The sequence below is a fragment of the Amborella trichopoda genome, chromosome 12, assembly GCF_054954075.1.
Source record: "Amborella trichopoda isolate Santa Cruz 75 chromosome 12, AtrichopodaSantaCruz75HAP2 v2.0, whole genome shotgun sequence".
Lineage (NCBI taxonomy): Eukaryota > Viridiplantae > Streptophyta > Magnoliopsida > Amborellales > Amborellaceae > Amborella > Amborella trichopoda.
In genome coordinates, this window is record NC_142347.1 from 6,992,507 (window position 1) to 7,004,858 (window position 12,352).

At 33.0% G+C, this 12,352-nt stretch overlaps 1 protein-coding gene across 14 annotated transcripts in view; it reads left to right on the plus strand.

Annotated features, from left to right (window-relative positions):
• Positions 1–12,119: 12,119 nt before the first annotated feature.
• LOC18433619 (Di-glucose binding protein with Leucine-rich repeat domain-containing protein) overlaps positions 12,120–12,352 on the plus strand; it is a 52,388-nt gene continuing 52,155 nt past the window's right edge. For all 14 annotated transcript variants that reach the window (XR_016045238.1, XR_016045237.1, XR_016045236.1 and 11 more), the window contains exon 1: positions 12,120–12,279. Coding sequence is in view for 2 of the 14 variants with exons in the window: in XM_011624785.3 (XP_011623087.1) it covers positions 12,198–12,279 (82 nt within the window). In the remaining 12 variants the exon portion in view is untranslated. The remainder of the gene's footprint in view (positions 12,280–12,352) is intronic.

A 12,352-nucleotide genomic window follows, 5' to 3' on the forward strand; every position in this document is an offset into this window, starting at 1 on the left:
GAGAAAGAACCTTCTTTTTGTAGTTCCTACGATGTGCTTGGAGCTTATCATTAGAAACGAATCGACTTATACAGTCCTTTGTGGCTCCGGTGGCGACTAGATCAATGTGTGATTGCCTCAATAAATAGCCATTGAAGTTCAATATGAATCTCATGGTATATACCCAAAGATTCACGAGCACTATCAAATAGTAAAAAGCGTAAAAAAAGAAATCGTTTGTATATACATTCGAACCACTGTTGGTCATAATTCTTTTTATCGAGAAATAGAAGAAGCTATACAATTTTGTTGGAACTATTGATCTGGTACTTGAGTAATTCTGTGATACCCATGAGAATATGGATATCTCCGCTTCAACAGGTATCACAATTCCAAAATTTGTACGTGAATCAAGATCAGGAAAAGGAAAATAAGTCTTTGAATCACTGACTGAAGTGAAGATTCAAAAGGGAACGAACTTCGTTTTCGATAACCGATAAAGCACTCTAGCAACGAGCAACCTCTGCCATAGTCGCGAGTGCTTTGATGGCTACACATCTTCTCGCAACTATGGTAGAGGTGGCAACCAGCAAAGTCAGTGGTAGCAAGGTCAAAGCCTTCGTTGTTGAGGGCTTTGCAGCGTCAAAAGGTTGGAGAGGGGACAACAAAAAGCCCTCAACAACGAGGGCTTTGACAAGACTTGGCTTGGTTCTCAAGTCATTTTACTAAGATAACAACACGGTTGGTTGAGATACTAACTGTCACCCACGAATCAAAAAGCCAGCTACATGCTGTGCTTTAGTAGCTAAAGCGTTCGCATGGGACGAGCGTGTGTCAAGCAAGGGTGAGAGAAGCTGATCCAACTAGTCGGTCGTAGAGCCCCCTACTGAAATACTAAAGGCGCAACTTCAATTCTAATCTAAAGGCGAACACTATAAAATCAAGTTATCAGCGGAGTGCCGAACTTAATTAGAATAGGAATGACTTCTAAGTAAGACAGAAAAGCACCTCAAAGTCCCAGAAAGGTTATACTTAGGCTAGCCATCTGCCGTGGAAAGATGGCTAATGCCCGTCTTCTGTAGGTGTTTTATCGCTGTTTCAAGTAGGAAGGGAATAAGGGATTTGGGTTGTCCTCCAGCTGGCCACCAATTGATTCATCACTGAAGGAAGGATCGAGGCACTTCTAGCGAACCTAAGTACTTCACCTACGGTTTTATCACCATTCAAAGTTTATCACACGATCACATATATCTGATAGTGTTTAAATTTTAATATTTTTATTATAAGTCATAATGATATGAAAGTTTGTAGGTGTGTGTGTCTTAGTGAGATGAACATGAATAAAATATAAAACAAATAATTTGAATGATAAAAAGTATGCAAAATACCCCTATAAAGCTTTAGGGGTAATTTCATCATTTTATTTTATAACTTTTATTTTTTTAATATTTTATTTTGGTGCAACTTGGTCATATGTACATGCATCCCAAATTTGAGATAAATCTAATTAGTACAATAATTATAAAAATTTAAATACTACTAGACAACTGTAATCATGTGATGAACTTTGGACAGTGATGAGATGTAGGTGAAGTACTGTAGAACTTCACCTATAAGCATTTTGTAGATGCTTCTTATATATATATATATATATATATATATATATATTTATTTATTTATTTATTTATTTATTTATTTATTTATTTATTTATTTATTGAAGCAGATGCCCGCACCAACTTCTCTCTCTATGTTGGGACTCGCCCTAACGTCCCTCACACACATTCACTCTCTTTCTCTCTCTCTCTCTCTCTCTCTCTCTCTCTCTCTCTCTGTTGGGCCTGCCCCACCCTCCCTCTCTCTCGATCTCGTAGTTTTTTGGGATTTTTAACCACGTTTCATTTTGCAGTATAAACTTAGCATTATTCAGCTTACTAAGTTGGAGTCAGTTTAATCAATCGGGTAGGGCCATGATCGACTAGTCGGCCCGACTTGTTATTTTGAACACTGGTATTGTGCAGTATTAAAAAAGTCGGTCGATTCTTAAAAAATTGGCTGACTAACTCGGAGTCAGTCACCGGTCAATCTTGAGTTTGCCCGATTTCATAAGTTTTGTATTGAGCAATGAGCACCTAATAAATAAATATATATATATATATATATATATATATATATATATATATATATATATATATAAAATAATATGTGAAAAACAAATTGATCAAAATACCCCTGAAGCTTTTTTGGGGGTATTTTGGTCAATTTATTTCATGTAAAATTATTTTTTGATATTTTTCGTAGATTCGCCTATTTTTGAAGTACACCCACCTAAAATTTCAAATGGATTTGTAGAAAAGCAATTAAAATTCAAACACTATCAGAATCTGGGCCGTAGGTGTTTACTATAGCAATATACACCTGGACGCACAACATCTTTTTGTTATATATATATATATATATATATATATATATATATGCAATAATTTCATGCAATCGTTGTATAGTAATATGATGCAATGGCCTTAAAAAACCATCTTATGTCTATTTGTTTGATCCAAATTTTAAAATATATACTCTTTTCATTCTAATGAACAATTACAAAAAAATAAAAAATTGAAAACACAATATAGAGCAATGATCTAATGCAACGGTTATATCATATTATAATGCAACTGACACTTCTAAAAAAGCATTTTTGTGGTATTTGTATGACCTAAAATTTTGCACACACACTCTCTTCATCTCAATAATCAATCTTCCCCCGCCTCAAAAAAAAAAAGTTTAATTTGAACCCTAGTTAAAAATGAGTCCCCTCCAAAAACGAATCTAGGCCATTTATTTGGTGAATTTCAAGATTTTGGCCTTTATAAACTCAAAGTCATTTTTTTCTTTTTTAACATTTGTTCATCTAATGATAATAAAACTATCAAAAAAAAAAAAAATGGAAATGAAAAAGTCTTTCTAAGACCTAGATCTAAGTATCTCACCAAAATGATCGGCTTATGTTAATTGGGCTAAAAACATACTTTCTAGGTTGTGTTTTCAATTTTTCTTTTTTTGTAATTTTTCATTAGAATGAAAAGAGTATATTTCAAAATTTGGATCAAACAAATAGCCATAACATAGTTTTTAAAGGTTGTTGCATCATATTACTATGCAACAGTTGCATGAAATCATTGCCTATAAATATATATAATTGATTTGCATTTGTAGAAAAAAAATTAAAATTCAAACACTACCAGACATATGTGTTCGTCAGATCGGCCCAAAGTCAATCTGGGCCGTTGGGCTTATACTATTCCATGAGCTAGTGGCCTCACCCAAGCTTCTTTCTACATATTTAATCTGGGCCATGGGCTTATACTATTCCATGAGTTAGTGGGCTCACCCAAGGTTGACGGACTTTCTTTGTAATTTTTACCTATAAATTGAGCATTTCAGATCTTAATAAAAATTTTAAGATCCTAAATAACTCTAAAAAAATTTAAATTGTAACCACTTGTAGGATCACCTTACAAGCCCAACATATGCAAGGCACAAGTGCGCTTTACTTGCACTGTGCACATGTATAGAGCGTGGCAAAGCCGCGTCTAATCTCAAATATAGGAACATGATATTTTTTCTGATTTATTAATGTATGTAACATTTACCATTAGTGTTGCGGTTAACTTTCCGTGGCTTAGAGCAATTTGATTTTTAACCGTGGTTAACGCAATATTTATGAGTAGTTGACTTATAACATTGACAAGACATGATTTTTCTACGAACAATCGTACGGAACACATATGGTCCAATAAATGAAAAAAAGCATGTAGACTCAGTTTATAAAGGACTCGCACCTCTCATTTTAAATGGCAAGATTTCTATACCTTACCTATTGTATACAATTTAGGTACTTCTTCCTATCTAAGGTTGAGATGTCCCAATAACAATATCCCGCCTTTATATCATTTTATTTTTAATATTTTTTACAAATTATTTTGACACCAAATTTTGGACATCCATTCTAAAAAATAAAAAAACAATATTCTCAATAAAATAAAACGACCAAAATACCCCTAAAAGTTTTAGAGTGGTTATTATATTTTATCCAAAATATTTTTTAAATATTTATTTTTAGGATGGCCTATTGAGATGATGGCATGTATCAAATTTCATATTCATATAATTTGTAAAAAAATATATTAAAAATAAAATACTTTAGAGCGTCGGATCTAGATCAAACGGTGACTGACTCACTTGTTCTAAATTGGATGGCTTTATGGAGGGGGAAGAATATATCTTCCATACCATAGGAGAAGTATAGAAACCTTTATCCATGTTAAATAGTGATTATGTGACACTCTCTTTCTAAACATCCGAGATTCTTTAAAACAGAAAAGACAAAATGTGATGCTACATGGTTCTTGTTTAAATGTATTCAAACAAGCTAAGTCTATAATATTAATCATCTGTTTCGAGATATTCTGAAAATAAATTTTGCCTAGAATCCTCTATCCAAGCTGATTTCTATCATTAAAATAGTTCACTTAATGTTTATAACTACTGTTAATTCAAACTATTAAGTTATGGGAAAGCTTTCTAGGTTCCCCTACAACATAGAAGTTCTATCCTCCCCCTTCTCCAACCCTCCATTTTTGAATGGATGGTTAAGATTGCCCCAATCACAATGTCATGTCTCTACACTGTTTTATTTTTAAATTTTTTTCTATAAACTATTTTGACACCAAATTTTAGACATCATTTCCTCTATTAAACTTATACTAACAAAAAATATAAAAAAAAATATTTTCAATAAAATAAAATGACCAAAATACCCCTGAAAGTTTCAAGGGGTATTTTAGTCATTATTTTTTATCAAAAAATTATTGTCAATATTTTTTTTAAGTGTGCCCCAATGAGAAGATGGCACGTACCAAATTTCATATTCAGAAAAATTGTAATAAAAAACTAAAAATAAAATACTTTGAGACGTCGGATCTAAGATCAAACGGTGAATGACTATCTTGACAAAAAATGGATGGCTGGATGGTAGGGGAGGATAGAACTTCTATGTTGTGGGGAAACATAGAAAGCTTTCCCATAAGTTATTACTCTTTGAGGCATGACAAGCATAGTATAGTCATGTTATCTATACATATTCATTTCTATTTATATCAAGAGACCTTTTATCTTTTGTGAATGGAGTTCACAGTCATTCTCAAATATTAGATGTCAAATTGAATGATTTGAAGTGAGTCATAAAATAATTTCTTTAAAAAAATTTATATTTATTTAATGACACTAGTACAACCACCCATTTTGAAATTTAAAGGACATGAATAATTGTGCGTACAAAAGATAAATGATCTATTTGTAGACAATTCCATATTAAATCTCTATATCAAGTAAGAACAACAAATTTAAGGTGCAACGTAGACAATTAAGGTAGACAATTCCATATTAAACCATGTAATCTAACCACAATGTATTTCCCATGTTGCATCTAAAGACTAAGCATTCAATAAATACTACCCGATCAGTAACAATTCAATAAATACTACCCGATTAGTAACAATCTATTTGCATATAATACGTAATCATACTACCCAAACAGTAACAATCAATTTACATGTAATGTATTACGCAGTAATTAAGCCAATAATATATTTCACAAACAATATATTTCCAAGTATCGAATGTAGATATGCAACCCCTCTTTGTGATCATGTTTGACGTAGAATTTGAACCAAAGTTTTTAGATACATATAATTTCCAACATGAAGCAGTGTAAAGATAAATAAATTAAGAATAAAAATTTCAAACTGTAGATTTTACCTTTGTCGGGAAGACTACAACTCCACATCTATCTTAAGATGTTATGGCATAAACCACTTTACCAAAATAAAATATTTTTGTTTGAGCTGTCCAGTTCAGTCTATGTACGAACGAATCAAAATGGGAAGGAATCTTATTTTTTAAAAGCTACGAAAAGACCGTCATATAACTGATACAAACCTCCATAATAAGGACGTCAAAAGTTTCAAGTTAAAAAAAGAAAAAAATCCATAGCCAATAAATCAGCTCCGTGTTTCACGGAAGCTATTAAACTGAAACCCTTCCTAGTTTTTGACTGCGTGGCCGTTTCATATGTTTGTTGAGCATAATGTCAAACATTTTGTTTTCTTTCACAGTTGAGACCATGCACCCGTCTTTATTTAAATAGTCTACAAATCATTTTCAAACTTAAGGCACCAAGTTACAAACCATCTTCACTAAGTCCATTAAAATATCTCTCTCTCTTCACCAACTCCATTAAAATCTCTCTCTCTCAGAGTAGGCAAGCATGGACAAAACTTGAAGCACCTAAGACAAAAGGAGATAGCACTGAATGAGTACGATATGAGTCTTTTGTAGGATTTCACTTTTTTTAAAATTCATTTTCCTGTGGCCTTGGATGATGATGATGTTAGGTGAGAGAGTGACAAGTCTAACGTGTTTGTTAAGCAGGGTAACAAAGTTTGTTGTGTTGTGACCCCGTTAGCCACCAATTTCTCCGACCGTCACGGTTGCATCTCTCTCTTAAGGGTGGTGGCCAGGCCATACTAGGGCCGGGCTAAAAAAATAAATAAAAATAATAATAAAAAAAGAGGGCTGGCCCGGCCCTGGCTATATTAGGCCTAGGCATAAAAAAAAAAAAAAAAAAAAAAAAAAAGGTTGGCTGGGCCGTTTACAGTTGCCTGTCTCACTTAAAGGTGGTGCCCAGGCCAGCGGCTAGATTAGCCCCAGCCATATTAGAGGTGGGCCAAAAAAAATAATGATCGGGCCGGGTCAAACCGAGCCCCAACCTGGTTCATACTAGCCCTAGCCTGGCCCGTCAGCTATAGTTTGTAGTACCCAGGCCCTACTTTGACCGGGCCAGGTCTTTGGGGCCATTGCCAGCCCTACCGTCTGTAATGCCGCCTTTTGACAGAGCAAAAGTTAGAAAGAGTTTGGTTTCTCCAAGTTAGGCAAGAGGATACTGTTTTTTTTTTTTTTTTTTGAAGTCAAGAGTAAGCGTAATTGACGCCACAATTTGTGAGAATAAGAATGAAAATGGTATTGACTCAAGAAGGCCGATCATCATCATTACGGTACTTTTCCAATTATTTGGACTTTAGAAAAGTGGATAACCTTGTAAGATGCAGCAGTTCGACTCTTATCGCGACAAACTGTACGCTATCTCAAACTATGGTCGACTAAAGGATTATAGGCTTGTATTTTCTTTCATTTAGGAGCAGTTTGGTACTTGAAAATCTCTCTAAAAGTTTCAGATTGTTTTTCTCTCTAAATTTCGATGTAGTTTTTCTCTTTAAAATTTAAAGTTAGAGATAATTTCTCTTTATAAATTTTTTAAGGTAGTTGCTCTCTAAAAAACGTTTAGGTAATTTCTCTCTCTAAAATTTGATATAGTTTTTCTCTCTAAAATTTTAAAATACATTCTTTTTAAAACTTAAAATTTGAGATAATTTCCCTTTAAAAATTTTGAGATAGTTTTTTTCTCTAAAATTTTAAGATATTTTCTCTCTCTAGAACTTGAAATTTAAGATAGTTTCTCTAAAAATTTTGAGATGGACTCTCTCCCTAAATTTTTTTAGATAGTCTCTCTCTTTATATCTCTAAAATTTTAATACACTTTCTCTTTCTAAAACTTGAAATTTTGAGATAATTTCTCTCACTATAAATTTTCAAATATTTTTCTCTATAAAAAATTTAGGTAATTTCTCTCCCTAAAATTTGATATAGTTTCACTTTATAAAACTTGAAATTTGATATAGTTTATCTTTCTAAAAAATTTCAGGTAATTTCTCTCTCTAAAATTTGATATAGTTTCTCTCTTTTAAATTGTAAGATTTTTTTTCTCTCTAAAATTTGAAATTTGAGATAGTTTCTCTATCTAAAAATTTTAGGTAGTCTCTCTCTAAAATTTGGTATAGTTTCTCTCTCTTCAATTTTGATATACTTTGTCTATCTAAAACTTAAAATTTGAGATACTTTCTCTCTCTAAATTTTTGAGATAGTTTATCTCTAAAAAATTTCAAGTAATTTCTCTCTCTAAAATTTGATTAGTTGCTCTGTCTAAAGTTTTAAAATACTTTCTCTCTCTAAAAATTCAAATTTGATATAGTTATGCTTTTTAAAATTCTTAAAATAGTTTCTCTCTAAAAAATTCAAATAGTTTCTCTCTCTAAAATTTTTCTAAAATGTAATATAGTTTCTCTCTCTATAATTTTAAGATACTTTCTCTATCTAAAACTTGAAATTTTATATAATTTCTCTCTCTAAAAAAATTGAGATACTTTCTCTCTCTAAAGGTTTTTTTAGCAGTTTTTCTCTCTAAAATTTGATATAGTTTATCCTTTTTAAAATTTTAAGATGCTTTTTCTTTCTAAAGCCTAAAATTTGAAGTGGTTTCTCTCTCTAATTTGTGTGTATATTTTGTTGGTATAGTTAATTGTATTTAATAAAATGGGCAGCTCTGGTGTGAAAGTACTATTTGCATTCCCCTCTTTTCATGCTTACACAAAACAAGGTTTTGGATAACTCAAATTTTTTCTTGGTTTTGGGTACCCATGTTTTGGCCCTATTTATTGGTTACTCTCAAGATACCTAGGTTTACAAAACATAGTTTTGGATAACCTAGGATCCAAACGACCCCAAAGTGTTCAAGAAAATGAAATCTATGTAGTTTTTTTTTTTGTCTCCCATCTATAAAAAAAACAATCTTCAAAGTTGGAACCCAAAATCCAAATCCAATAAACTCTCCCAAGTAGTTATTTTGCTCAATGCAATCTGTTGCAATTATGCTCCACCAATATGTGCTCTATTGGTAACAGAGAGAGAGAGAGAGAAGAAGAGAGCCATGTTCAAGATTCATAAACAAAAGCACGTTCAAAAAAAAAAAAAAAAAAACAAAAAGAAAAGGATTCATAAATAAGAGCATGTATACTTGCTACTACAGGAGAAAGAGCTACTTTGGAGGATATTTTACATATGTAATTCTAAAATCCACTTGAAAATCACTAGATGGTTATTTTACAAATAATTAGTTTCCGTAAATTCTTGAACATTCAGATGTTACTGTCAAAAAATGGATAGTTTTTGTTCAGGAGAAGGATATTATTTCTCTATGGGAAGAAGTTTATATGGAGCCGAGGTTTTAAACGATCAAATTAGAGCCCACATTAAACATTTCATTAGAAGATGTTGTTTTGATGCATAATATTTTTAATTGATCGTCTCGACATCAAGATATATGGACATTAGAAAAAAAAGGATCTCAACTTTTGAAAATAGTGCATCTTATAACGCATTTTTGTCATTCAATTTTCAAGTTTTCATAGATTGCTCAATCTACACTACTTTTGAAGCTTTAAATATTATAATTAAAGATAAAAAAATATTTTAAGGCTATCACAAATATTGCCAATATTGAAACCACATTTCTCGACATTATTTGAAGGTGCGCTTTACTTTGATTGTTTAGAACCTCAACTCCCTACAAACTGCGCCCTTTAACTACTTATCTATTTTTTCTCATGGTTGACCTCTAGGTTGAACATAGTACATCCCTAAAATTTCCGGGCTTAGAAAATACTCCTAGATTAGGTTTTACCTACAGAGTGAAAAAAAAGGGAAAATAAAAAAACAAAAACCCCTAAAATGAGACTTTGAAGACAATATATCTCTAACAAAGCTTTTTCTAACAATTTTTACTTCAAATTGAGCTTTTTTTAGCAAATACCATGACATGTCAAAAGTCAACTTTTTTTTGACGAAAATCCCTATAGTGCCCCATTGCCCTCAATTTGTGCCGGACTACATGCCCAAAGTGCCGGACCATTCCCATTTTATGTTGGACCACATACGTTTTAGAGGGTATTTTGGTTTTTATTTTAATTTTTTTTTTATAACTTGAGGGTATTTACTAGAAAAATTAAAATTGAGGTAAAAAGTGAAAAAAAAAGTTTAGTTGGAGGTAACTTGCATGGGAAGTCAATGTTATTAATAAATTTTTTTTTTTTTACAAAAAAAAAAGAAAGTCATGGGATCCCTTTAGGTGGAGTGGTAAAGGTTAGTAAATTATATTAGAGTGGGGACTTTTGGGCTTAAGCCTAAGAAATAGGGGGTTAATAAATTTGCAGTTTGAATAAAGAGAGAAAGTGACGTTTAAGTGAACAAGAGGTAACGCAAAACACTGGAAGTAGAAAGTACGGGATCTAACATCGTGCAAAGCAAAAAGTTATGGCAAAGGCTCATACTGTCTCTCCACTCTCTCTCTCTCTAGTTAGTGCCAAGGCTCATATTCTCTCTCCACACTCTCTTCTCTCTCTAGTTAGGGCCAAGGCGCATATTCTCTCTCCACACTCTCTCTTCTCTCTCTAGTTAGGGCAAAGGCTCATACTCTCTCTCCACTCTCTCTTTCTCTCTCTCTTCTCCATGACTGTGAGGTGATTTTATGCTCATGTGGGAGTAGATTTTAGATCCATTCTCTCTTGTATGGTTAGTTCAATAGTCCTTTTTGTGCTTAAAACGGGTAATTGTGTTGGGATTGAAACATAGATCAATCCAAGTTTGGAGGATTCTATGAACTCAAAGTTTATCTTTTTTTGGGAAAATAATTATTCAATTGTCCTAAAATATGATCAAAATAATATTTTTGGGGACTTTTGGTAACTGGAAGCTAGGGATTATGTGAAACCTGGATATTATAGGTCCCTAGAAGCTGGAATTAGTGATATTTGGAGCTTATGAAATTCTTGTTTAATAACATGTTTGGGAATTCTCAAATATATGGAAATCATGATTCATAGTGATCTAACAAAGCTTCATATACATTAAATCACGACTTTATATAGAGATAGATAGAAAAGAGAGAGAGAAATGGTACAGCTAGAAAGAGAGGATTCAAGAGAGGAAGGCGACAGAGAGAAAAAAAATTAGAAAGAGAAAAGGCACATTTAGAGAGGAGAAAATGAAGTAGAGAGACAAAGGGAACAACTAAAGAGAATTTAGAGTGAGCCAGAAAGGTGCATATTTGAGAAAGAAAGGGGATAGAGAGATTTAGAGAGAAAAGAGGAGAGAGAGGCACATTAGAGAAGAGGAGCTATAGTGGCAAATGAATTAGGGAGATAAATGACATAGGCATCGTTAGAGAGAGGCATTGGAGATAGGAAAGACAGAGATAGATGCTCAGAAAAAGAAAAAGGGTTGATTAGAAAGAAAAAGGAGTTGGACAATGTTAGATAGAAAGAAAGGACCTTGGAAGTTAAAAAAGAAGGCGAAAGGACAACTTCTTGGGTAAGTGAAAAAGCGCTGTTGAAAGGGTATGAGTCGTGGTGGTAACATCCTACATCTTAGCCATCACGTTGTTGTTTTTATTCGCACCAACACTTTAGAAAGACTAATTCCTAAACTATTTAAGAAAATGGATAGGGGAATGTCTTCCCTACTGAATTACCAAAAAAAAAAAAAAACTGAAGTGTTCGAGAGCTGCAAGTTTTTGTCATCAAATTCGCCATCTTTTATCGAACAAGAAAGGAAAATTATTTCTTGCGGGCTAGACTTATTTTCTATAATATGAAGTTCAGAAGTATAAAGCATCCATCTTTATCCATCTTAAAGATGGATGCAAATAGGCGGTCCATCTAAAAACAATTGTAACTAAAGATCCAAATGTTTTTTTAATATAATTATTTTTTCTATTTTTTTTTTCATATTCATGACCCATGTTAAAGATTATATCTTATCTAAAAATTAGGATCAAATTATTTTAAAACATATAGTTATTACGAAGCCCGCATTTCTACAATATGCGGGCTGGCCGCATAGAAACCGTGTCCAACGAGAAAATATAACAGTAGACTAGTAAACTGCGTTTCCAGCTTTTCAGTGCTAAAACCTCCAACCACATTTGCCCAAGCAAGTGTACAGTGTGATCTCAAAGGAGCACCAAGCAACGGCTCGTTCACTAACTCCTCGTACATCTTGTTGGTCGCTTTTCTCTCTCTCTTGTTCATGTCTTAATTTATTGACTGCAATTTGACTTGCTCGAATATGACGGCCATAAAACTGCCTCCCATCTTTTTCCTTACATGTCTGGCACACACTTTGGACTTTGATCGTCCTCCACTCTTTTACTCTCTCTCTCTACTTTATTTTGCCAAGGAGTTTAGAGAGAGAAAGCTTGGAGGGGTCAGTCATGGTTTCCTTTCTCTTACTTCTGCTCCTTGTTCCAATCTCACTGCACTATTTCTCTTTCCTCTCCTTTGCATATCCTTTTGGTAAGTGGCCCTCCAATGCCCCCTCCCCTGCTTAATCCTCCATTTTTTTTTTAACCTTCTTTGGCCCCCATTT